The sequence below is a fragment of the Desmodus rotundus genome, chromosome 3, assembly GCF_022682495.2.
Source record: "Desmodus rotundus isolate HL8 chromosome 3, HLdesRot8A.1, whole genome shotgun sequence".
NCBI classification, from domain to species: domain Eukaryota; kingdom Metazoa; phylum Chordata; class Mammalia; order Chiroptera; family Phyllostomidae; genus Desmodus; species Desmodus rotundus.
The window spans coordinates 44,034,912-44,062,705 of record NC_071389.1 but is presented as its reverse complement, the minus strand read 5'-3'; the positions used below and the strand labels follow the sequence as shown (position 1 = coordinate 44,062,705).

The 27,794-nt window shown below is 38.1% G+C and overlaps 1 protein-coding gene across 2 annotated transcripts in view; it reads right to left on the bottom strand.

Moving 5' to 3' along the window:
• ALG6 (ALG6 alpha-1,3-glucosyltransferase) overlaps positions 1-21,842 on the bottom strand; it is a 37,181-nt gene extending 15,339 nt beyond the window's left edge. The window contains exons 1-10 of one of the 2 annotated variants that reach the window (XM_024565568.3): positions 21,709-21,752; positions 20,687-20,818; positions 16,720-16,981; positions 13,369-13,453; positions 10,638-10,727; positions 9,211-9,299; positions 6,346-6,428; positions 5,639-5,703; positions 1,515-1,700; positions 803-938 (exon numbers count right to left, since the gene is read on the bottom strand). In XM_024565568.3, the coding sequence (XP_024421336.2) occupies positions 803-938; positions 1,515-1,700; positions 5,639-5,703; positions 6,346-6,428; positions 9,211-9,299; positions 10,638-10,727; positions 13,369-13,453; positions 16,720-16,801 (816 nt within the window). In that variant the 5' untranslated portion in view covers positions 16,802-16,981; positions 20,687-20,818; positions 21,709-21,752. Of the gene's footprint in view, positions 1-802; positions 939-1,514; positions 1,701-5,638; positions 5,704-6,345; positions 6,429-9,210; positions 9,300-10,637; positions 10,728-13,368; positions 13,454-16,719; positions 16,982-20,686; positions 20,819-21,708 lie in introns of both variants that reach the window. The other variant, XM_024565569.3, reaches the window with a different exon arrangement.
• Between the last annotated feature and the right edge of the window lie 5,952 nt (positions 21,843-27,794).

The window sequence follows — 27,794 nt, the reverse complement described above, 5'->3', positions numbered from 1 at the left end:
TTGCTAATTCTTTTTAAAAGAAATGTTTATTCGAAAGCAAATTATCTATAAATATGCTGTCTCTGTCCTACTTTATTAAAAGGCCTTTTTGTTTCAGAAAAATGGTTTGTTTAATATAATTACTAAATCTAAATCATCAAATTATCCATGTAATAAAAGTTTAACAAGAGTGATTAAGCTAGTGTTAAATGAAATGAAAGCTTCTCATTAATAATTACTATGGGTGAAGGTTATATTTATATATCTCATAAGGAATTATGAGATCTGAAGGAAACATGATTATTAGTTTAATAAATAATTTCCTAAGCCCAAAAAGGGAATATAAACCATTTTTTAATACATTTATTGATTTTAGAGAAAGAGGAAGGGGGGAAAGAAAGAGACATCAATTAGTTTTTCCACTTATTTATGCATTTATTGGTTGCTTCATGTACGTGCCCTGACTGGGGATTGAACCCACAACCTTAGCACATTGGGATGACGTTCTAACCAAAAGAGGTACCGAGCCAGGGCTGTAGCTGCAACTTCTCATACTGTCTTTCATTATGAACCCGGTTTCATTAGAAAAAAATATATAATTGAATTAGAGATTTCATGATGGTATAAATATTACATATGCATGTAATTCCAGCTGAACATGCCAGCTGAGCTAGAGATTATAAACTGGATTAAATCGTTGGCAAGGAATGACTGCAAGAAGAGAGGAGCTAAAGTTACTGTTCCCTGTGTGTCTTCTACAGGAAATCCCAGAGGTCACAGAAAAGGTAGCAGAAAGGGGTGAGAGGAGAGTTTTTAAACATGCCTCAAATAATCCACGATCAACTGGGAAGAGCCTTCTTAGAACCTGCAGGGTTAGTTCCTTTTCTGAAAAGAACGGCAGCCAGCAGAGAATGAAGGAAGCCACAACAGTACCAGCCAGCTTAACCAGCAATACAAACCTAGAACAAAAACAAAGGCAACCAATAAGACGAGGAGAGGTTAATACTTCGGAGAAATCAATCACAGTCTCACTAAATATAGCAAATGCAAATGTAGAGTAATGATAAATCTATGTGGATACAGGTTTAAGATAGGAGTCTACTCAAATCAGAGTGAAGAAATCCAAAACCATTAAGGCGTGCGCTTCTCCAACAAAAGAACTATCACCATCCTAATTAACGTTTAACTTGGATGCCACTCCTATGCAGCCGTGAAGACAAATGTCAAATCAGGATGCGTTTCTAATTAGAATATAATCTAACATGCTTTTAAATGGATGAAATCCTACAGCAGTGCCCTGACAAGCCAACCCACGTTACCTCCAGTAAGTGTACATTGATCAAAATATTTTTCTAGTTAGAAAAATTTAAAATAACAAAGCACATGACTTAATCCTCTTCCCACTCACCTCTTAGCCAACACATTAAGAAGAAATCACCAAAAGGTAAAGCGAAAGACCACCTTCCTCCGGGTAGGTGTGCCAAATAAATTCTCTGAAGTAATTGTTAAAATTCTGGTACTTAAAAGCCACTCACCCTTTTCCTTTCAGACCTTTTTTAAAACACTTGCCAAGTAAAAAGCAAAAAAATGGCAAGGAGTGGTAAAGTTCCATCTGTTTATAGTTTAGAGCTAAGCAAAATGCCAGTGATCCCAGCAGGTCCCAGTGACAAGAGACTCCAAGAATGCCCCACAAGGCAAAGCCAAGACTCACAGAATTGTACCTGTTCATGGGTCAAGGAAATTGTCTCCATAATTAGAAGAGGCAGATCTTGCATTTATAGTGTATTTTTTACACAACTTTAAAATACTATTTCATGAAAGCTATTTCTAAATAGAAATTGAAAGTATTTAAGTGGTAAACATTTGAAATTATAAATGGCCTCAAATATATTAAAGCTACTGTTTTTTAAATATATTTTATTGATTATGCTATTAGTTTTTCCAATTTTCCTCTTTACCCCCCTCCACCCTGCACCCCGCAACCCTCCAGCATTCCCCCCCGTAGCTCATGTCCATGGATTGTACACATAAGTTCTTTGAATTCTGTTTCCTATACCATTCTCAACCTCTCCCCATCCACTTCATGCCTACCAACTATGCTTTTTATTTCCTGTACCTTTCCCCCACTCTTTCCCCCTCCCCACTGAAAACTCTCCACGTGACCTCCATTTCTGATTCTGTTCCTTTCTAGTTGTTTGCTTAGTTTTTGTTTTCATTGTTTTTTTCTTTTTTTAGGTTCCATTGTTTATAGTTGTAAATTTTTTTGTCATTTTACTGTTTATAGTTTTTGATCTTCAATATCTTAGATAAGTCCCTGTAACATTTCATATAATAAGGGCTTGGTGATGATGAACTCTTTAACTTGACCTTAGCTGGGAAGCACTTTATCTTCCCTTCCATTCTAAATGGCAGCTTTGCTGGATAGAGTAATCTTAGATGTACGTCCTTGCCTTTTGTGACTTCAAATACCTTTCCCAGCCCCTTCTTGCCTGCAAGGTTTCTTTTGAGAAATCAGCTGATAGTCTAATGGGAACTCTTTTGTAGGTAACTCTCCTTTCCTCTTGCTGCTTTTAAGATTCTCTTCTTATCTTTAATCTTGGGTAACTCAATGATGATGTGCCTTGGTGTATTCCCCTTTGGGTCCAACTTCTTTGGGACTCTCTGAACTTCCTGGACTTCCTAGAAGTCTATTTCCTTTGCAGATTGGGGAAGTTTTCCTTCATTATTTGTTCAAATAAGTTTTCAACTTCTTGCTCTTGTTCTTCTCCTCCTAGCACCCCTATAATTTGGATATTGGAACTTTTAAAGTTGTCCCAGAGGTTCCTAAGCCTCTCCTCATTTTTTTGAATTCTTGTTTCTTCATTCTGTCCCGGTTGGATGTTTATTTCTTTCTTTTGTTCCAAATCGTTGATTTGAGCCCTGGTTTCCTTCCTGTGACCGTTGGTTCCCTGAATGTTTTGCTTTATTTCACTTTGGGTGGGCTTCATTTGTTCTTTCATTTTTCAACCAAGCTCAATCACTTCTGTAAGCATCTTGATTACTAGGGTTTTGAACTCTCCATCAGATAGGTTGGCTATCTCCTCACAGCTTAGCTCTTTTTCTGGATCTTTGCTGTGTTTTTTCATTTGGGCCATATTTTTTGTCTTGTGGCACCTGATAAGTTGTATGGGGGCGGGGCCTCAGGTATTCACTGGGCAGGGCAACCCTCCTTGCTGCTCTGCAGCACTGTCTGTGGGGGAGGCGCCAGAGAGGGAACAATGCAGCTTGCCTGCTCCTCTCTAGCCCCACTTTCCAACTCGTGTGAGACTGGGAGTTTCTCCCAATGTGGCAACCCCCGCCCGTACTCCACAGTCAGCTCTGAGGCTCAGTTTCCCGTTCAGTCAGCCCCACCCACACGGTCCACCACCTTGCCTCGGGTTCTCTCCATCTGCCCATCTGCCCCTTCTTGCTCTTTACCGGTCTGTTGGTCTGGTTGACCGTTTCTTTAATTCTTTGGTTGTCAGAGTTCCATGCAGTTTGATTTTCTGGCACTTTTTGTTGTTTATTGATTTTAGATTGGTTGTTATCCTCCTTTTGGTTGTGTGAGGAAGCAAAGGGTTTCTACCTACGCCTCCATCTTGGCGGGAACTCAGTCAAAAGGATCTGATGAAGCAGTCGCAGCCATCTCGGTTCGCCGTCATCTCCCATCCATGGGGTGCAACCTAGTTCAAGCCCCAGGTTCCAGAGGGAGGTGGCGAGCCTGAAGACTTCATCCTGTGGAAGATTCCTGGCTCTTTATAAAAGGATGTAAGTCAGGAACCATCAAACAGAAAGATGCAGAGGGCAAGGTATGGGGCTGGGGCGTGGAACTTCTATGGCCCTTCCAGGTGCACCATTGCAGAAACACCCCAACCTGTTCACGTGCTCGGAAGCTCCTAAATCTACTGTTAAACAGAGTAACTGATTTGTCTAGATTTAAAAGGACTCTAAATAGTTAACATGTATCTTTGTTTCTGCTAGACTATTCATAGTCATTACTAAAATAACATACCAAAATCTAGAGGATAAAATGATGCTTCAAAAGTTTAAAAAAACACAAAATTTACTGGTATCACTATAATTCCTCAATAATATGCATCAATGTAATTAATATATGTGCTTGATTATAAACTAATAACATTGTTATATTAAAACATCACAATTAAATTTTCAGTTCAAAATGGTGAGCTAAGTCCTAATGTTTACCTTCTCTTCTTCCCTGGACCCCTTTAAAATGATAGGGAATTTTTAAAAGTATAAATTCACAGCCATAAAGAGAACGGGAAGATGGGTTACAACAGATCAAGATTTCAACCCATTTCCAGAAGAGAGAAAGTGGTAACAAATAAAACAGGATGGAAGAAGTCACAAGCACAGAAGCAGCTTAGACAAGCAAGGAACAACCTACCCTGCAAGCCCCTAGGGAACTCTGCAAACATCAAGTAGGTTAGAGGGTTTGAGTAATATTTTGAAAAGAAAACAAGAGGATTAACTGAAAATCCCTAGATGAAGAAATCAAATCCCACCTCACTCCCATGCAAAGACAATCTGGCAGCCAAAGCATTTACCCCCCCACCCCCCACCGCCCCAAACAACAAAAGAAGGACTATTTCTCCAAAGAAACAGAATAAACCTCCTGGGACAGCTAGTGGGGAAGTTAACACTATAGTGCAAAGCCCTCCACGCTCTGAAATTTAAGGATCCCAAAGCAAAGCACACAGGCCAGCTCCCTGCCCACTTCACCTCCAGTGGACTAAATAAAAAGCTTGCATGTAGCTTTTTCTTCTGTCTGACTGTTAAATAACAATAGATACTCTAGGATCAAATAAACATTGAAGACAAAAACCTAAGACCAATAAAAAGGGAAAATATTGACCCTAGAAGAATGGAAATAATTCAGAAAACAGTACGAAAAAAAAGGAAATTGAAATGTAAGATATGCTTAACAAATGAAATTTAATAGAAGTGTTAGAGATAGAGAAAAGATAATCTTCCAAACCATAAAAAGACAAAGAGATGCTGAAGATGGAGATGAAAACAAAAACTAACACCACCTCATAAGCTCAAGAAAGAATGAAGTGAGAAAATTATCAAAGAAATAATATAAGAGAATTTCCCAGAACTGAAGAACACGAGTCTCCAACATGAATGACCCATAGAGTGTCCAAAACAATTGTCAAAAACACCTAATTCCTAAACTGATTGATTTCAGAGCCCAAAATAAAAACAGTAATGACAACAGCAGCAGCAGTAACCAACAGATAATAATAGCAATAAATACTTAACACAGTACTTAGTATTTTTAAATGCTTTACAAATATTAATTCAATCCATTTCAGAAAGTTTACAAAGTAAGGGTTATTATTATGTCCATTTTACAAATGAGGAAAGTAAAGTACATAGTGGTTGAAAAAATGTGTCACTATAAACTGACATAATCCACAAAAGCTTCAAGAGTTTGATTCAAATCACAAAGGAGATTTACTGGAAGGTTAAAATGAAAATGACTGACAATTGGTGAAGAAGAATGCCTAGAACTTTTACACCATTGCTAATGGAAGTGTTAATTAGTATAGCAGGCTTCAAAACCATTTGGGAATATGTAAAATGAAACGTGCACACGCTAATTAGTAAAGGATACTGAAAATGTCCATAGTCAATAAGAATAAGGCCTGGATACAGCAATATGCATAATACATTAGCAACCTGTAAAGAAAAATATTGTGCATTAGGAGAGTAATCTGTTACTTGAATCAAACAGGGTAAAAGTGTAGTTTCACTTAACACAGTAGCAAATGTTCCCCCTCTTACCTTCTAGTTATCAAAAAACTTAATTTTTATAAAAACAACTCTAAACACTACAGTTTCATGGAGGTGATACCTCACAGATAGGATACCTCAGCAAAAAGGAAAAAACCACTCAAAGGTATTTGTCAGACAAAGCACGCTTAGATACACAGATCAGAGACGTTAATCTAACGACTAGCCTATAGAAAATCACCGAAGGGAGCACCGGTTAACCGTGACTCTGAGACGATGCAGCAGCTTTTCACCTGCCTGGCAGTGTGGGCATTCCTGCACAAACCCAGGGCTCCCGTTAAGCCACACATTCGACATGCTGTGCCATCCAGCAGTAAACAGCTTCTAAATTCAATGTATCTTATTACTATAGTTGGGCATTAAAATAACTAAGGTAAATTGAGGTTTTCTAAGTGAAAATTAATTAACAGATAAACAATTCCCTATTAGTATTTATTCCCAAAAGCATGGCTTCCTTAAGCTCCATACTAAATAGTTAAGCTAATAAAATATTTAAGATATGAAATATCTGCTTGGTTTAAAACTTACCTTCTTCTTACTTGACATTTCTTTTAAACAACAACAGTACAGAACCACTGCAGGTATGTAAATCAGCAAGTCAGCAATTAACACTGGAAAAAACAAGCAAATGATTTTAGTAATGCGACCATCAGGATCTGTACACAATAATGTATTAACTGTCTCCCTCCCTCCAACTCTGAGTGGGAATTCTATTAACACAAGGTTCCTACCCACTCTGGGCAAGTCCTTTACATGAGAGTACTTTCTATTCCCTTTACCTCCGCCAAATTTCTGCTGATACAATATTACACAGTCTCTTTCCTTAATTTTCTCTAACAAATTCACATATTAAATCAATTAGATGTATCCAAAATTAATTCTCTCTTTGCTCTGACTTGGATTTAACAATTAAGATTGCTGAAAGCAAAGGTAGAAAACATTTTTTTAAATATCTGTATACTCCAAATTTTCCGGTGTGAATACCTCAAATGCGGTGATCTATTATAGGAATCTTTTTTAAAATATTACTTAAAAATACATAAACTTTTACTAATTAATACATATAAAGAACTTGAGAGACCCAGGTGAGGAGGAAACTTAAGAAATGTTTTTACAAAAAAAAAAAAAAAAAAAACAACCAGCACATAATTCTGAATGTCCAATTGTTTTAGACCAAAAACAAATAATGTACATTAATTTCTTCAACAGTACAACACAGCTATCCAAAGAGCCTTTTTCTTGTACTACACAAAATACAGTGTCCAGAACAAGGTCAATGATTGAAAACTGTCTGTATTAGATGCATGTGATCCACTATCTGTTCCAGATGCCACATTTCGGATGACACGGGCAAAATGAAACACATTCCAACGAGCACAACCCGAGGCCTCAAAACCATAAATAATCGCGTTCAACGAACTGGTCATCTAAGAAATAACTGAAGTATCTCAGAATGTCTAACCTGGGGGAAAAGGTGACTTCAAATGTCTTCAGGTATTATGTATACGTGTAAAGGATCAGACTTGTTCTATGTAGCCCAAGGAAACAGAACCTAAAACCACTTGTGGAGGATCAACACAAGAAGGAAACTTTTAATGACTGAGGCTCTCTGAAAATAAAATAGTCCCTAAAGATTGTGGATTCCTGCCCTGGCCAGGTAGCTCAGTTGGTCAGAATGTCGACCCAATACGCCAAGGTTGTGGGTTCCATCTCCAGTCAGGGCACATGCGAGAAACAACCAATAAATGTATAAATAAGTGGAACAACAGATCAATGTTGCTCTCTCTACTCACCCCCAAAAATCAATACATTAAAAAAAAATAGATTGTGAGTTCTCTGCAGATATGAGGGAGAACCAAAAACAAAACAAAACAAACAAACAAAAACCTACAATTATCTTCTGGAGGCGGGCCCCTGTGGCACAGGCTTCCCTCGCTAGGTGTGCTCTGGGAGTGCGTCTGTGTCACTGTACCAGCCGGCCTTGTTGGGAGAGGCTGCTTTGGGCTTCAGGGAATTTTTTTTGAATACTCAACGTGTTTGCCCGTTTCAAGATGGGTGATTTACGGGCACCCCTGCCCACACCACAAAACAAAAAACGGCATGACCCTTGTGCCCCTTCATTCATCCAATGTTGCCCCAAGTGACTTTTTTTTTTATTTCCCCAGATTTAAAAAGTCCTTAAAGGGAAATGTATTGCCAATGTGGGAAAGGTGAAACGAACAACAGGAGAAGCACTAAAAGGAATCAAAGTCAACAAGTTCAAAAACTGTTTGGAGCAGTGGAAAAAACATCTCAACAGGTGCTTTGCATCAAATGAAGAGTGCTTGGAAAGTGACTTAAGTTTAAACATGTAAGAATAAATACACAATTTTTTATAAATAATTCTGATTTGGGGGGACCCCACCCATATAGGTTTTGGGTCAAAAGCTAAATAATCCTGTGATGAGTATGCAGTTCAGACAGGATTAAAGCATTGTGGGGAAAGGGAATGGTGTGGGGGAGGGAAAGACAGGCAAGACCTTATCTCTTGGGCCTGAGATTCCATTCCCGGATGAATAACAAAGAGAAGAAACTCTACTACATTTAGGCTAATTAAGGAAAAGTTCCAGGCTAGAACTAAAGTCTAAATCATGTAAAGCTTTTAAAGCAATCTAAGCTTATTACCTTCAGCTCTTAGAACAAACACAATAAATTCTCCATAAACATTTGATAAGTAGATTAATTTAGCAACAAGGCATAGCAACACAGTGAATGAGACACAACTGTAAAGTTTACTTTAAGAAAAAGACTAAAAGGCCCTGGCTGGTATAGCTCAGAGGATTGAGTGTGGGCTGTGAACCAAAGGGGCGCCGGTTTGATCCCCAGTCAGGGCACATGCCTGGGTTGTGGGCTGGGTCCCCAGTGGGAAGCATGCAAAAGACAACCACACACTGATATCTCTTTCCCTCTCTTTCTCCTTCCCTTCCCCTTTCTCTAAAAATAAATAAATAAATAAATTTTAAAAAGAAAAAAGAAAAAGACTAAAGGGACTTGGAATCAGGATATTAAGCAACAGCCCAAACAAGTACAATTTCAATTTACGGCTAGCTATCTGACCTCAAATGAGCTATTCATCTCACTCTCCTGTGCTTCAGTTTCTTCACCTTAAAATAAAAATAATAATAGTGTTTACCTCATTTGGGTGTTCAAATTATTAAATGGGATAGTAAATGTAAACCACCCAGAATTATTCCTTTCTACTTTTTCTTCTTGTAGTTTACAAATACAACCTACATATATATGTCTATTATAGTTGTATAGTCTTAAAATAAGTAGGAACAATAATAAACCTTTTACCAGTTTTTCAAAAAAATTTTAATCAAATTTTGCACTCAATACCTATTGTTCCTTTACCTGTTGCACGCATGAAAAGCTTGTGTTCCTGACTCTCATATCCACGTGAGCTCTGGAGAGCAACCCAGTCTGGATTCACACTCTTTGCCCTGCAGATCAAAGCACAGATACACGCACTCACTAAATTCCCCACCACTTTTAGCTATATGGACATCTGAGGACACGCGAATCTATTTTGAGAAGTGGCCACTGCTCCCATAAAGCAATAGAGTCAAGGCCTAAACTTTAGTCGTTTTAACCATGTGAAACTAACTTAAGCTATACAACAGTCTGCCTTGCTCCTTCCAACAAACCCTGTAATAACACGTTACTAAGAACCCCATCTCTCCAATTCTTCCAGTGTGAAAACAATCTGATGTATCATATTTCACTTATTAAACATATAATTTATAATCTTTTCAGTTAATGTAACAATCAGCTATAATAATAGCTATTAATCATAAATCACTGCATAAAACTAAACATAATTGTTAAAGATAAAATAAGTTTCGATCACATTATGCTACCCTGAACACTGCAAAATATAACGGATTGCCATGTAGTCTGACGACTCATTCTTAATCCAGGAAGCTCACTTTTACGAAATATGGAATAGTAAACAAATGAGTTCAGAAGATACTGTGAAGTTCCTCACATTTCTGCTTCCACACCGTAAGTCTGCAGTGAAACAGCACTGCAGAATAGAACCGTTTCCCCGCCAGAGTGACCTTCCTAGTCATCTGTAAACCACTCAATTTCTGTAAAAGAAGGAATTACAGTCCCAATCCTAAGACACAAGTGAAACACTAGAGTAATTCTAGTTTCTAACTTTACAGGTTAGTCAGTATACCATTTGGACTGATATTTTTCATTTACTTTGGGCCATTCCAGAAAAAAAGCATTCCCATGCACAATTAACCACTTAGATATATTTCTCAGTCATCCATGCATAATCAGTAACAACCCCGTTAGATATTTGCCTTTCTTTTTATTATTCTTTTTATTTCAATCCTTACCCGAGGATATGCTTATTGATTTTAGAGAGAGAGGGAGAGAGACAGGAACCTCCACATGAGAGAGAAACGTGGATCACTTGCCTCCCTCACGCACCCCAACCAGGAATCAAACCCGTAACCTAGGTAGGTGCCCTGACCAGGAATTGAATCCGCAACCTTTTGGTGTATGGGATGACACTTCAATCAATTGAGATACCTGGCCAGGGCTAGATTTTTCCCCTTCCTTTCTAGTCTGTCCTCCAAAGGAATTGTGCGAATATTCAAACTCTGATAGTTAACTTTTTTACAACCCAATTGTAAATGTATAGTGCTTTACAAACCATAACACAATAGTAGCTACAATCTCTCCTCTATCCAACAAAGCCTGGTCACACTGTTTCTTACTGTATCTGCTAAGGACATAAATAGTTACAGTAAGGAAGAAAAACTTACACATATGCACACAAAAGACTGTGATAAGCTGTAAGAGGTGGATAATCCAATCCCCAATACAGTAAATTGTTATCACTGCTGTTAAAATACCTGGGGGAAAAAAAAAGAAAAAACATCATTCCATTAATCAATATTCAGGACACAGACTTATATCTATCATCTCATCTCATTTAATTTAAATAAAATGAAAAGATATGTTAGATGAGTTAAAATTTCAACTGAACTTTGTCTTTTCCCCTTCTAAAAATTTTTGTGAACTCATAAAGTCGTTATTGAGTACAATAACTAAATAATTTATTGTCTAAACCAACATACTCCTGTGAGTGAAAGAGGAAGCTATCAATAATTAAACCATAACAATAGACACAAACCAAGGCTGTCCTAGACCAACCAGAACTTATCACTCAACTGTTACTAGACTTGACCAATGACTAACACTCGTATAAAAGAAAATATGCAACAACAAAAAACAAATTGCTTCTTATAGTCTAACAAAAGAAACAATAGAAAATCACAATCTTAAAAAGTAAACAATGAATATCAAAGAACACAAAGATTTTGTTTATGGAAAGAGAAATACTTCATGAAACAGGCAGAAGACTTTGAAAGGAAGTCAACCAACATGGAATGAGAGCCTATGTTTTGCCAGATTCTGTGAATTAAGGAAGAAAACTAGGTCTAATGTTCATTAACTAATGTGTTCCTCCAGATGGCCAGAATGGAAAGAAACTATATACAATTACTTTGACTCAAGAAATAAAAATGAAATTTACATAGAATAGATTTCTTAATTATATCCATTATAACTAGTCAGCTTCTTCTATCCAATTTATTTTCTCAGTCATAAGAATTTACAATATTGGAGATGAAACTATATAACTCACATAAAACCATCGTTCATAATAAGACCATTTCAAATGGGTAACAATTTCTCAGCATCACAATCTCTTACTTTGGGATTAAGAAAACTTTTTAAATTAGCATTCATCATGATGCCAAGTCTGTTAATGTTCATTTTCTTCATGTCAGTCACATAAAATGTCGGTTTAAATGGAGGGAACTGGGATTAACAAAATGATCAAAGTGTGCTAGACAGCGAAGAGGTCTGGGCACAGGGTGCTGAGAATGGCACTCTCTGGTGGCGGGTGTCCCCTGCAGCAGCAACGGCCACGTGAATAAATAATCCTGGATCCTGTATCTGGATCCTATATGAGACCTGAAGCCAAGAGGCAGTGAATCCAAGAACCTCCATGTTCATCGGAGCCCCTTTAGACAGCCTGAATCAGGGAAACTGGGCCAGCCAATAGTGGAGACCAGAGGACCCACCTCTCTAAATAGGGTTGCCAGAAGACAGGCACCAATTATGTTCTTTCCAAATTCATGCTACTACAGGGCACATCAGCATAAGGTTTTATTATACCTAACTCGTAGAGAGAGCCGTCAAAGGATTGAGTGAAACACATAAAGCTGTTAAGTGACTCCCCAACACAAAGTAAGTGCAAAACACTAGTTCTGATTGTTAGTCTCAAAACTATTGGATGTGTATAGCAATAGAAAACCATCAAAAAACTCAAGAATTACATTTTGATCACTACAATTTGATTAGGTTTTCAGCTTCTTATAAGGCAAAAGCTGGTTTTCATTTACTTTATCCTTGAGCTCCACTGGAACTAACTAAAAGAGGTGCTGACGGTAGGCTGTAGGCACACAAGGACATAGACTAACAGTGTACGCTGACAGGTAACAGGCTGGACTGGGAAGAAAGAAGGATAGGGTTAACAACTATGCTCCCTATTCGTATGGAAACGCATAAACAAGAAAAGTGAAATGATTGAAAAAGATACTTAGAAGTGTTCAAGTAAAGCTTCAAAATCTACCTGGGAAACAAAGTAACTAGTAGCAAGACAAAAATATTACGAATGTACCAATAACCTGAACAGTGATGCTCACTGGTTAAATCAGTGTCTGGGGATCTGACCAAAGCAGTCGACAGAACAATATGAAGAGTTTGTATGGTCTCTAATAAAATAATCTACCAGGCATCCAATAAGGTCAATAAGTAATGTCCTCAATTATTATCAGAACATGTGCAATAAAAGTGATACAGGCATGAATTTCTGTGACAATATAACCACAGCTAACATTTACTGAAAGCTCATTACATTGCAAGCACTGGTCTGAGTGCTTTACATGTATCATTTTGTTCAATCCTCAGAGTAACCCAGTGAAATATGCATTCCACAAGTGATAAAACTGTAGCAGAGAAAGTTAAATAACTGCCAAAGGTCACAATGCTTGTAAATAAATAGTAGAGCCAAGATCTGGCCTGACTGTAGCACCTATAGGCTTCATCCCTCAGCTACTCCTTTTCCACACTTCATCCATCTCTAACAGAGAAACTTGGTGAAACCTCCAGAGGAAATATTTTTAGCCCATAAACTTCCACTGTTTATGTCCAGTAAAGCTTCTAAGGCACAGAGCATTTTACCATCAAAGTTCTAGTTCAGTACCGTATTCCAGCTGGTAACTGAGTAGACAGGTAACTTTCAGGGGTATGACATTCAAAATGGGCCTACAACATGCAAGGTAATACATGTGACATCAGTCTACAGGGAGATGAGGATGCTCAAGATGAAAAAAGTAGTAGCATTATGTTCCTTCTAAATATCTTCAAATAATCTATTTTAACTGACTATGATAAACAAGAAAATCAAGTTAAAATTGTTCATACCACTGTTTGACTGGTAAATTAAACGTAATTTCTTGCCAGTGTCTCTGAGCTTCATAATCACCAAACATAGGGGGTTTTCCTGCACCTAAGGTGGAAAGAAAAAAGAGCAAAATAACAATATACTCTAGTATATATGTTTTTATTTCCTTATGAAATGTTTCTAAATTATAGAGGTAGCATAGGTAAAGGAAAAGAACACAGAAGTTACCTAAAAACCTATGTCCTTTTTAAATTCAAAAGGTTTCAGTTGCTGACTATCCACTACTGAGTGTGCAACCCTGAACACTCTGTGATGGCAGACCAGTTAACTGTACCACAGCTACTTTGCCTGTATACTGGTTCTTGCCCCAAACACCTTTAAGTTACTGGCAGTGAGATTCCAAGCCTCTGTTCATGCTGCCTACTCCCTATTCACCCATCTCTTCTATAAACTCTATCCAACCACAAAAGTCATCTTAAATTCCAAATTCTCCTTACAAATTAAAAACATATTGATCATGAATACTGACTTCTCAAGATACTTCATACATTTTGTCACATGACTATACTATTTAGTTTCTAGGGTTTTCCAGAGCTCAAAGGAAACATATTGCTAGGCAGACGGTATATACTTTCATTAAAAACTTCCTTAATCAACTGAACGAGGATGGCAGGGAGAACAACATACAATTTTTTTAAAGGTAAAATAATTCCCCATTGAATTAATTACTTTTTTGTATGTGTAGTTTATACGTGTGTTTGTGCTCCTGTTTTTAGAAATATAGCCATTGTCTACAAGGGAAAGGAATTGATTTTTATTTTTCGTTTGTTTTGGTTTTATTTGTTTATTTTGGGTCCACTGGGATAAAAGTCAGAGAGGACCTTAAATAATTTCCTATACTTGAAAAAATCCAGCTTTCTAGATTTTCTGAAATTGCTCTAGACTGTGGTCAAATGTGGAAGAATTTATTACCATTCTGTAACAAATAGAAGAATGGATAATGACTCTCTTTAGGGTTGAGAAACAAGTTTCTATCCAGAGTCTGACCTACTTCAATAAATTCAGCTGACACTGGCTATGAAATTAGTAGTTAAGTTTTTAAAACTGCTAAAGTGCCCTTAAAGCAACCCAGAAGGACAACGCAACGGTACCTATGGGAGCTTCACTTGGGAAGGGCAAAAAGAATTCCTTCCACTGTGATTAATTCTACAAATTTATTTCCATGGGATTCAGAATTGCATAAAGTAAACACACTAATATATTTGCAAAGCTTCAATTCTGTCTCATTTTCAGGAAGATGGGCTTAAGCACCACTTAAATATTCATTTTGTTAACTGCTGAATTATCCAAAATTTTGTTAGAATTAAAAAAAAAAAAGTAGTTTCTCTGAAAACAATACACACTCCTTGCCTTTGCACTGAAATTTTAAACATTCTAAGAGAGGAAAAATTGGCTAAAATTTTCCAGAATAAAATCCCCCTTTTATATGTTCCTGGTGAGTAAGAAGAAACATCACAGCCCTGGCTGGTATGGCTCAGTGGACTAAGCTCCTGCCTGTGAACAGAAAGATCACTGGTTTGATTCCCAATCAGGGCACATGCCTTGGATTTGAGCCAGGTCCCCAGGTGGGGGCATGCAAGAGGCAACTGACTGATGTTTTTCTCCCTCTCTTTCTCTCTCCCTTCCCCTCTCTCTAAAAATAAATAAAGTCTTTAAAAAAAAGAAGAAACATTACGAATGGCAATAGGTAAGCTGAGAGAAATTAACCAACTAAACAGAACACAGACATACTTTAACAATAATTAACAATAATTTTGCAAAAACAAAAATGATTCCTTATGACTTTCTCCTCCTGGACAGCCAGTAGAGCTTTAGAGGAGGGGATAAAAAGGTTATTAAAATTGGTTCAACTGTTGCTATTTGCTCTAAAATCATTGGTAACACTTTGCATCAAGTATAGAGAAATTGTGAATCTCTGCAACATATGATAAACAATAAATACTAAAATCAGAATCTGTCTCCTCCCATGGCTTGTTTAAAAGCAACAAGCAATATTTATTCAATATGTTGAGGTCCATAAAAACTAATTATATAAGCAGCATATATATTTATACCCCTTACATATACATAAACATATGTTTAAAAAATGCACCAAAAGGTTATGGGTTCAACTCCCAGTAAGGGCACATACTTAGGTTGTGGGTTTCATCCCTAGCCTAGGCATGTATGGGAGACAACTGATCGATGTTTCTCTCTCACATCAATGTTTCTCTCCCTCCCCATCCCTCTCTCTAAAAACAAAAATCAGTATTTTTTTTTATTTTAAAGCAAACTAAAATAAGCATGGCAAATACAAAGTATAACCCCCCCAAAAGTATTATATTTAATAGAGGGAAAAAATTTTAGTGGAATCACAGATGTTATACTATTCATTAATTCTCCCAACCTCCATGACACAGAAGTTCTTCACATGTAAATGCTAAATCACTACCTACAAAAGATGTCTATCAATATTCTACTAATGTATAAGAATTATACTTTTCTTATACAGTAATCCAAAAGTAATCTTGTTCTGTTGACTTTCTTATGGGGTAATTTAAGAGCGCAGATGCTAAAATGTAGCAATATACTTTAAAAAGAAAAAAGGATAATCTTGGTTTTCCCTGCTATCTAAAAGTACAGCATTCCGATGAAAAGTTTCATAAACTGAAATGGCATAAAGCAAACAGTTTCTCCTACTTTCCAAAAGTTCATGTTACCCCATTTTTACAAAAGACCTACATTAGCAAGGTAAATGGCGCTTTTTTTGGTAAGAGTAAAAATCTTCACATTTCTTTCAAATAGCAAAAACAGGTGCTGATGTACAAATAGGGTTATTTTAGGAATGCAAGGTTGGTTCAATGCTACAAAGAACAAAAATATATTCAATCATGAATTAAAGGCACCCATTAAAATTAGAAACAAGATAAAGATGCCTGAATCACTACTTATATGTAAAACTGTAATAAGGTACAAGCAATAAAAATATTAAAAATTTTAAGAAAAGAAATTAAAAATATAAGTAGTAGAAAGTAAGAAATAAAACTGTCACTTGCCCTGACTGGTGTAGCTCAGTAGGTTGGGCATCTCCTGCAAACTGAAAGGCCGCCAGTTCAATTCCCAGTCAGGGCACATGCCTGGGTTGCAGGCCAGGTCCCCAGTGGGGACCACGTGAGAGGTAACCACGCATTGCTGTTTCTCTCCCTCTCTTTCTCCCTCCCTTCCCCTCTGTCTAAAAATAAATTTAAAAAATATTTTAAAAAAACAAATAAACAAACAAAAACTATTCAAAGGAGTATTTACCAATCTTTTCAACAGTAAAAATGTGTTACCTGAATAAGAATTAAGAGAAACTGTCCACCGTACTGTCAGGCCTATTAAGACCACAGTTGTCATCAAGTACCATTTCTCCATGTTTCCTCAAATGCAGGGAGGACAGTGCCAGGACACTTAACATGCAGTTAGTCACTTCTTTTCTTGATCACAGAATGTTGCCAATTCTTTGGAATTAGGATTTTGGGAGGATATTAAGTGATGCTTCGTTTCCAAAGAGTTAAATACTGATTTTTTTTTAAATGTCTATGAAGAAGTAGCCTGCAGGGAGAAAGAATAAAAGGATATCAAGATTTAGCTGCACATAGTACTGACAACAAACCCATTAAAGCAAGTAGAAAGATGGAGAATTGGGGGTTGGGGAGGGGAAGTTGGAGGGCTCTGAGGAAAGGGGGTAGTTTTGATTCCCTTATTCCTTAGTCCTTAAACAGACAACTCTCCCTGTTAAATGGGACTCGATAAATCTAGAGATGGAGGAAGGATCTGCTCTTACAAGCAAGTATTTCTGAGTGTAGAAAAGCAAGAGAGGTATGTAGACAGTAGATCATTCAGTTCTATCTAGAACATGTTCACCCACAGGTGAAAATAAGAACACAAAGGCAAACAAAGGGATGATTGATCTTTGGAACAGGAACAGAGGAGTTTTATCTTTCTATTTACTTGAGAAAGACTTCCACTAAAGTAATTTATGTTGTTTGATTTTTTACTTTTCTTCCAAAATATACTTGCACTAACTAAACCAACTTTCCATCTTAGAGAATAAACCTTTGCAAGAATCAGTAAGAATAGCCCCAACTCTTAAAAAAAAAATACAAAAAGCAGTAAAATGCAATCAACCACTTACATATGTATTTTTCTTTTTTTCACTTTTTCCCATGGGGACTTTAAAATTAGAAAGCTTTGAAAAGTTGTAGGTCAGTGTACCTAGATCATTGAAACATTTTCACCTATGTTCAAACTGATTTTCAAAACCCAACCCAGTTCCCTGAGAAAAGTTGGAACGACTTCCTTTTGCCTGTAAAAATCCTGGCCCTTCTTCAAAGTTCAGTTGAAGCTCAATGTCCTCAGTAAAGACTCCCCTGACCGCTCCCAAAGCCGTCTCCCCCCTTCCGAGCATCTCCAGTCAGCACGTCTGTATCATTTGTAGTAAAAAGAACACTTCCAATCCATAAATTAGGATCTAAAAGCAAAAATAAACCAACAAACAAACAACTATGGGGCCATTTTAACCATAGGATATAGTTTTTGAATATATTTTTAAACTACAATTAAACAAATCAACACAAAATTTAGGGAAAAATTGGCATATTCCATCGATAGATGGGCAAAAATTATTGTCTTACTCTAGAAATAATGAAGTCTAGCATCTCAATCAGGTAGAATGATACAATGCATTTAGTAAACTATGTAACTATTATTCATATTTGGGTTATATAAATCCCCTCTTTCCTTCCTTCTACTACATCCATTTTTTATGATTTTACTGTTCACTAGAACTTTTATCATAGAATCAAAGTAAGAGAAAAAATCCAAATTAAATGAGTTTTTGATGTTGATTCTGGGTTTGACAAGGTTATACATCATTACAAGCTATTCAAATTCTCTTTTAGTCTAACTCAAAAAACCCTTTTTATCAACATTCTCCACTATATACGCCGAAACTGCAATTCAACACTCTACTTTTTGCTTAGATGTCACATTTAAAATTTACTTTACAAATGCTGATTCCTGAATTTAAACATATAGTTTAACAAATATTCTGTCTTGGAAATTTAAATCACTAATATGACTGATTTAAATCAATTATCCACAGTCCCAGGTCATCATATTTAAGTACTTCCCCATAAACCAATAAACTACCAATAACAGTGAATAATCACAATGAACTTAAAGAACATAATGCTTAACTAACATCATGCTGATCAAGTTTGTTAGTCAAACAATGATGGAAGGGATAACTAACTGATGTACTAAAGAATCATAACCAAAGAGATATGATGAACCAAATCTAACTCCAGAAATCATGACAGGGATAAATTAAATTCAAAACTCCTGCACTTAAATGTAAAAAAAAAACCAACAAAAATCAACTGCATGAGAAGTGAAGGGGAGGCAACAGATAATAAATGATTAATTATCAGTTCTGTACGGACCCAGAACTGATAACCAATGTTACGAGTATTTTGATTAATTATTAGGAAATCTTTTCTACCAATTAGAATTGTCCACCCCGGCTGGGTAGAGCTCAGTTGATTAGAGCATTGTCCTGATACACCAAGGTTGTGGGTTCGATTCCTGGTCAGGGCACATACAAGCAACCAATGAACCATAAATAAGTGGAACAATAAATCAATGTCTGTCTGTCTGTCTCTCTCACCTATTCTCTCTCTCAAATCAATACATTAAAAAAAGAAATACAGGCATCCAAACATGAAATGAGCTTCTTGACAGAGTTCCGCTTTAACAGTTTCAAACACAAGCTAAGTGACTAATTGACTAGAATATTTTTAGTGTAGAATAAATGACTAATTTATAAAGTGCCTTCTACATTGATTCTGGAAGCATATTGTGTGTCTGAATTAATATAAATCCTGATAATACACAAGAAGATCTGGTCTCTGAACATGTTAATGTTTCCTCTAATTCCCAATAGTTGCCCAATACTGTCACATTTACAGGGTTTCTTTGATGAGTAAAATGGATAGGCCTTCCCGTCCTCCACAAGTGGCTCAAGTTAGAAACTGAAGGATATCAAAAACACCCCTTCCTGACATCTATTACGCTTAGAATAAAATCCAAATACCCCAGCCATACAAGACCCTCTATGATCTGACCCCTGCCTGCCTCTCCAATTTCCTCTCCTTCCACTTTCCCGCAACTACTTCCTCTCTAGACCCTGTCAGGTTCATTCACACCTCAGTTCCTTTCCATTTCTATTCCCTCTGCTTGGGATGGTCTCAACACAATTCACTGGCCAATCTTTGGCCCTTCATGTTGTTATGCCTCAAGTCCTCCTCTCAGAAGATCAGCCCTGACCACACCACAGAGGTTTCCAGCTCTTACTGTTTGTACCATTACCTTCTTTAATTTTCTTACTAATTCTTTTCACCATCAGAAATTATATTTTTACACAACATTGAAACAATCTCACAAACCTAACTCTAAGAAAAGCTAGACACCATAAAATACATTTAGTTCCACTTATGAAGGCCTCTTAAATAGGTAAAACTAATCTATGGAGGTAGAAATCAGGAGAGACTATTAGGAGAAAATGCTATGAATGTTCTGTTTCTTGACTTGAGTGGTGAATAAAAGATGTGTTTACTTTATGATAAATCAACAAGTTACAACTTATGATCTGTGTACAGTATTATCTTGTACATGTTATATCCCAATAAAAAGGTAATACAAGGAAATTACTTTTGGGGGGGTCAACTAGAATATAAATATGCTCCACGCAAACAGGGAGGGAGCCTCCTGTCTCGGCTGTTGCTTTGTTCCCTGCACTTATAAAAAGGTTGACAGAAAGCAGGTGCTCACAAAGTGTAGGCTGACACCAACCCCACGGCCCCCCACCGACTCACCATGGTTCAATTTAGCATTTTTTTTAAAGATTTTATTTATAGAGAGGGCTAGTGAGGGAGAAAAACAGGGAGAGAAACATCGATGTGTGAGAGATACATGTATAGATTGCCTCTCACACGCCCCCCAACTGGGGACACAGCCCGAAACCCAGGCATGTGCCCTGACTGGGAATCGAACTGGAGACCTTTGGGTTTACAGGCCAGCACTCAATCCACCGAGTCACACCAGCCAGGGCTTGACTTAGGATTTTCAATACTACCACAATGAGAAACCTATAAGTATTCAGTAGAAACCATACTAGAATTTTGAATTTCTATCTTTTCCTGGTCTAGTGACATCCTCTACAATTCTCCTAATGCTGGGCAGCAGCAGCCAGCTCACCTGCAGCTCCGTCAGCCACACCATCACAGAGGCCATCGACCCACACTCCACAGCGCACTACTGCATTGCCAGCGTCTTTTGAACTGTTTCACATCCCATGTGTCTACAAAACCATCTCTATGCCTCTTGCTTCTGGTGAGAAGGGGAAGACAATTACTCTTGAGATGAAACGCAACATAATTGTCCAACTTTAGCCTAATGTAAGTGTTCTGATCAAGTTTAAGGTAGGCTAGGCTATCACGTTGGGTAGTTTAGGCATATTAAACGTATTTCAACTTCAGGTGGGTTTAACGATGGGTTTATCTGGATCTAACCTCATTCTGTAGGAGGACCTGTATTTGCTGGTGATCTTCACGCGTGAAATGGGAAGGTACCTGGTTTTTCTGAGTCCTGGTTTTAACCTTAGTGGTTAAAGACATTATGTGAGACTCTTCTTCTTGTACAGTAAAAGGGGTTCTTTTTTAACTTTCCATCTGGAAAGCAAAATACAGTAACTTTCGAACCCATCCACAGAGCCAGGAAGTTGCCACGCTGGCGGCTGAGTGTTCTGTCCTGCTTAGTTAGCGCTGACAGCGCATCTCGAGTAAGAAAAGCCGGCCGTCCACTCCCCAGGGCCGAATCTGTTCCTTTTAGTCTGAAACCTCCTTCCCCCAGGGTGGACACACCACACCACCCAGGGCGTGCTGCTATCCCAGGTGAGCACGTCTCGCAAAAGGGACCCACCCCTGGCGCCACCCCCTCCGCCTTTCTCCAGCCAGCCAGACCCTAAGAACTGCAGGAACAGGGGGCCGAGCCGCTCCAGCGAAGGAGCCCCACTACCACAACACCGCTTCCCCCACCCCACGCTCAAGGGACCCGCAGACTGGGCTGCGGAAGCCTGGACGCTGTCTTTCTAGTGAAGAGGAGCTGGGAGCCGAGTCGCTAGCGGCACACAGCTCGGCGCAGGGTAGCTTCTGTCGCGACTCTCCCCAGCCCCTCCCCACCATAACAGGCAATCTGGAACCCTAGGCCGGGATCCTTACCCCGCCGCCCACCGCAAGTTGAGACTCGCGCCTGCTGCGGGATCGAAGAAGGCGCCTGCGCGCTCGCCCCCGCGGCGCATTGCCTCTCCGGTCTTCCGCGGGAGCGAGCCCGTTCAGCGTGAGGGGAGGGGCGGGGGAGAGACTCGGAGAGGAGTTGGCGGACGTAAGAGGCGTGGCACGAGGGGCTGGAACCCGAGAGGCCTGCGATCCCGGGTTACGCTTGGGGCAGGTGGAAAGCCCCTTGCTCTTCTTTCCCGGGATCGTGGCCAAGGCCTGCTGCTTAGTCCACGAATTCCTGGCAGGGGCGCGTCCTGGCTCGCTTCACTGAGTGGAGAGCCGTTAGCTGGTTCTCATCACCAAGCAGTAGGTCTTCTGGGCCTGTGTCCTTGAGAAATGAAAAAGCCAACCTGCATCACTTTCTTCAAGCTACCTGCCTGTGAAGAAGAACGTATTAAGGCTAGGAAGGCACTTCATGTGAGAAGTTATTGGAAGTCCGACCATTTTCGAAAACCTGAGGGTTACGCAAAAGAACAGCCCAGTCCTCCAGTAGCCACTGCACGTTCCTCATCAGGCAGCTTTTCCAAACTTCCTGTCTGCCAAAAACGTCTACATTTCCTCCTTGTTCAGAGTGGTCTCATTCCTCCCTTCTGAATCCTGCCATTCTGTATAAGCACACAATTTGTAATCCGTCAGTATCAGCAAATATCTGACTGTGGCTTTATACTATGCAGGCCCGAACAACTCTGGATTTGTTTTTTCACTGTGAAATGAGTGAGTGGGACTAGGTAAACTTCCAGATACAAAGTTTTATGCTATATTTAAAAGACCATCGGCACTGGAAATATGGACATATATGGCCAAGACTCTGCCCTCAAGATCTTTAATGCCTTTTGGAAAGACATTTTCATAAAAGGATAGGAAGCGACAGAAGGGAGCATATGCCAAATGCAGATTATTGGTATATGCATTAAGCACTGTAGGAGTTCAGAGAAAAGGGTTGGCTGTAAAATAAAACTATCAGGAAATGCTCTGCCTGGAGGAGTCGGCTGAGTTTTGAAGGCAAGCCTGGGCTTACATGAGCCAAGAGGATGGGAATGGGACTTCAGACAAAGGAAATAGTTAAAGCCAAATTGGTGGCAGCTGAAAAGCGCAAAACACTTCCTCCAGTTTACATGGTAGGTGATGAAGCTGCAAAGGAATAATTATGGAGAGCCTTGAATACCAGGCTGTGGTGTTTGGAATGTGTTCAATGATCAGTAAGAGGCCATTAAATTACTTTTAGCCAGGAGTCAAGTGCATAGTAAAGTGTTAGAGAAAATTTACGGTGATTATGGAGAAGATGAATCAGAGGAAGAGGTAAAAATCATTATAGCAGTCCCCATCTGATTAGACAAAGGCCTGGACAGAAATGGCAATGCAAGAGGAAGAATGTACAAGTCTTGGTGATATACTAGATATGTAGAAAAAGTGAAACAAAAGAGGGAAAAATCAAGGAGGGTTCCCAGGATTTCAAGTCTGAATTACTAGAAATCTGAAAGACCTAGGGAATCCCAGAGGAGAAGCTGGCTTAAAGGGAAAGATATGCATTGTATTCATTTTGAGATGACATCAAGACAACCAAGTAGTAATATTTAGGCACCAGTTATGAGTCAGACACTAGCAAGGAAGTTGGGACTGAAGATAGAGATATGAAAAGTCTTTCATTTGGGAAGAATGAAGGATACAATAGAGTAGCAGAATAGACAACCGTACTTTAGTAAACACTCATTTAAGGTAAAGAGGAAAAAAGGCAAGTTGATGAAGAATATTAAATGGTTACAATTGTAGGGCAAAATCCAGTACATTGCAAGATTTAATCATCCTGTGAACAAGAACTGTGTTTGGCAGACAAAAAATCACATTTTATTGAATCTGGCTCCACCAATAGTAAGAAGCACCAGTATTTTATGTATCACTAAGAAAGAAAAAAATATGTTACCACTTAAACTAGTTATGATTGTAAAACATATACATTTCTATAATGTAGAAATGTTAATATGTGAAAAATATACAACTTCAAATTTTATATCAATCTCTCCTTTCTGGCACAGTATCAACAAAGTTACTGCTTAAAATGTTCGTTGAGCCCTGGCTGGTGTGGCTCAGTGGATTGAGCATGGGCCTGCGAAACCAAATGTCACTGGTTCAGTTCCCAGTCAGGAAATATGCCTGGGTTGAGGGCCAGGTCCCCAGTGGGGGGCGTGTGAAAGGCAACCACACATTGATGTTTCTCTCCCTCTCTTTCTCCTTTCCTTCCCCTCTCTCTAAAAAATAAATAAACAAAAATACAATAAATGTTCATTGAATAAAAAATAGAAGGGATTTCAAAACCTCTAATTCATAGCTGAACTGCACCACCTCTGCATCTACATACCTACTCCTGCTCTTTCCTCCCAGTAGGTTCTATCACCTCTGAATGTCCAGTGCCTATCCATAACACATACTCAAGAAATGCATTTTGAATGAGGTCCTTAGGGTAGGCCCTAATCCAATATGACTAGTAAACCTTACGAGAAAAGGAAATTTGTACACAGACATGCCCATGCACAGAAGAAAGACCATATGAAGAAATGGAGAAGATAGCTGCCTACAAGCCAAGGAAGGAGGTTTCAGAAGAACCCAACTTTGTCCATACTTTGAGTTCAGACTTCTAACCTCCAGATGTGTGAGAATATAAATTTCTGTTGTTTAAGCCACCCAGGTACTTTGTATGACAGCCCTAACAAATGCATACCTTATCAAAGATATGTACTTATTTTCAATAACTATATAATGTGCTTGTCAAACTTCCTCATACAAACCATAATTTTATGGTAGTTTCTAGTCCCTTCCCTAGAGCATTTGCACCCACTAATAGAATAAGCCTTTCTCTGTATCAGACCCAGGGCTCCTCTGATTCTAGGTGAAAACCATTCATCTGATTATAGCTGTTTGAAATAGAATCCCTTTGCCCGTCTGTACAAATTCATCAATTGATCCCTGTATGTCATTTTCCATCCTTCTGAAATCTCCCAAGTTTCATCAAACCCTTGCCCTGACCACAGACTACATCTACCCTTTAAGTAGCATAGAGTTAGAGTTCACCTCAACATTTCCAAGTTTCAATATAACCATTAACAAACAGTAGTCTCTTTTATATACTAAAGTCTTTTATATCCAATTTATTTGATCCTCACAATAACACCGAGAATGAATGATGGAGCAGGTATTATCCTCTTCTGACACACAAGAAAAGTTGAGCGCAACATTCCCAAAGTGTGTCCCACAGAACTTTCATTCAGTGAATAACTATTGCAAAAACAGCCTCTAAGTGCAGAGACAAGTTTGAAAACAATGTATTCCACAAATCAAAACAGGATTTCTTACTCCAGCTGTTCTTAGTGCCTTTTATGTCTTATATACATCATGATTCTCCAAGAGAATGCAGTTGTTCCTTGAACAGCACAGATTTGAACTGTGTGGGTCTGCTTAAATGTGGGTTTTTTCCCAATAAATACCTGTAGTGTTTTTGATCCATGATTGGGAGTCTGCGGACATAAAGACCCAACTGTATGCATTGATCTATGCCGTTTTGCATAGGAGACTTTAGCATCCTGGGATCTTAGTATCCACTGGGGTGGGGAGTCCTGGAACCAATTCTCTGTGGGTACTGAGGGATAATGAATTTTGGGGGAGTCAAAAGTTATGTGCAGATTTTAACTGTCAGGAGTTAGGTGCCCCTACCCCCAAAGCTGTTCAAGAATCAACGGTATAGAATTTTCAGGGTTACTCAACCATGGGATCTTGTCCTCACACGCTACCTCTCCTCCCACTTCCCATTCTGTGGAGCGGCCCATGAAACACTGTTGGGAATGCTGGCTGGAAACATTGTGTCATTTCCCTAAGAGATACAAGCAAATAAATGTCAGCACTATGATTAAACACAGATTTTAGTTACTTTCATTCATTTTCAGGTCTGTATAAAAATTCAAAAGTGCAGAAATTGCACACAAAAGGACAAAGCATTTACATGGTAACTTGTTAGTCTGACTATGAATTTTTTAAATTAGTTCTAAAAGAAAATTAATTGGAAAAAAATCCCTAAAAATCAGAAATAAAATGAAACAAAAGAACTTAAGTGTGTATTCTGTTCGTGGCTCAATACACAAAGAATAACTGTTCCAAAGGACTTTAAAACAGTCTACCCTAAAAGAATTTGTTTAAAAAATGAAGAAAATAATTGTTAGAATCATGTTATTCATATTAGGATTAATATTGCTGTTCTAAGACTACTATATGTGTAAAATGGGATAAAGAAAATGAAGATTTAAGTGATATTCAAATTCTATCATCCCTGGTGTTTTAATATGAGAATTCCTGGTATGGAAAAATTAGCTAAAGGTGTAAGATAGAAGTTAAATATCAATATGAACTCATTTTTTATTTTATTGAATTATTGAAAGGAAGACAAAAGAAGAAGAGGAACAGAGAGGAAGTGGGGAAGAGAAGAAGGAAAAAAGGAAGGGAGGGATAAAAGTGGGAGGGAATAGAAAGAAAACATATTTCCTAGCTCTTTTTACTGAAAGGACTAAAAACAAAGACCAACTTAATAATAAGCACCCTTAGTGCACCAATTGTCTTGAAATACTACTCCTATTAAAAGGAACCAGGGATCCTTGTAGAAATAGCTAATTACAGGTTGGAAAACAAATGTACAAAAATAAATCTGGCCCTGGCTGGTGTGGCTCAGTGGACTGAGTGCAGGCCTGTGAAGCAAGGGGTCAGATCGCTGGTTCGATTCCCAATCAGGGCACATGCCTGGGTTGCAGGCCAGGTCCCAATTGGGGGGGGTGTGAGAGGCAACCATACACTGATGTTTCTCTCCTTCTCTTTGTCCCTCCCTTCCTCTCTAAAATAAATAAGTAAAATCTTTAAAAAAAATAAATCTGGAACATTTTGTTATATCAGATATCAAGGAAACTATCAAAAGACCATGAAGATCAAAAAGACTCAGGAGCCAACTTGAAGAGACTCCCACTGGCCATAGATAGGACACACTGAGCATCAGTAAGCGTAAGAACCACAGTGGACTGAAACACATCAAGTGTGAATTGACTGCTGACTTGGCTGTTGAATTCTTGAGCTCATAGTGATACTTCAAAAAAAGAAAAGGTCGCCAATGGAGGAAGCTAGTAAACCACTCTATTTTGCAATCTGCTAAATAAGGAAAAAGAAATGAAGTGGTTAGTCTGCCTTTGTTATATAAATTATTCCACTATGTAACCAAATGTAGTTGATACAGGAAAGATTCTCTATTGAGTATTTCAGCTTCCTTTCCCTTCCCCTCCCTCTTCCCCTTGTCCTTCCTCTTTGCCTTACCTTTCCTCTCCTCTTTTATACACACAAATGTACACAAGCAGTCACCCTCATTTCAAACCACCAAACAGCCATATAGATGACAGAAATTGCTTTTGAGACCTCAAAAACTAACCTCCTATTTAAATGGGACCAAAGTGAAATCAACCTAAATTGCATTGTTATCTGCTGTGAATAAAGTGATTTAAAGTTCTTTATTGCTTAAATAAAGCTAATCAAGTTAATTGATAATTACCTATGGATATATTTATTTATTCAACAAATATTTATTGAGTAAATAGCCTGTCCTTAAGGAGTTTATAAACCAACATTACATGCAGCTCAGGAGAGTATAAATCATTGTTATTTTTACTGTCAGTTTCAGATGCTACTTGGAATTATTTGTATACAAATACAGATTTATTAAATGTATATGTATATAATATACATAGAAAAATAATTTTGTCAATATGGATAATAAAAGAACTAACACATGTTCCTGCCACATAGTTCAAACAGTATTAGTGTAACAGAATCTAGGAACAATTGTAAGAACATACACTCATATTTTTATATCTTTATTTCTAGATTCAAATAAGACAAAATATAAGTCTATAAAGTTCCACAGATATAATTTGGTGTGGAAGTCTACATTTTATAAAATCATAAGATTTTTAAAACCTCTTGTTTTTAAATGTTATTAAAACACAGGA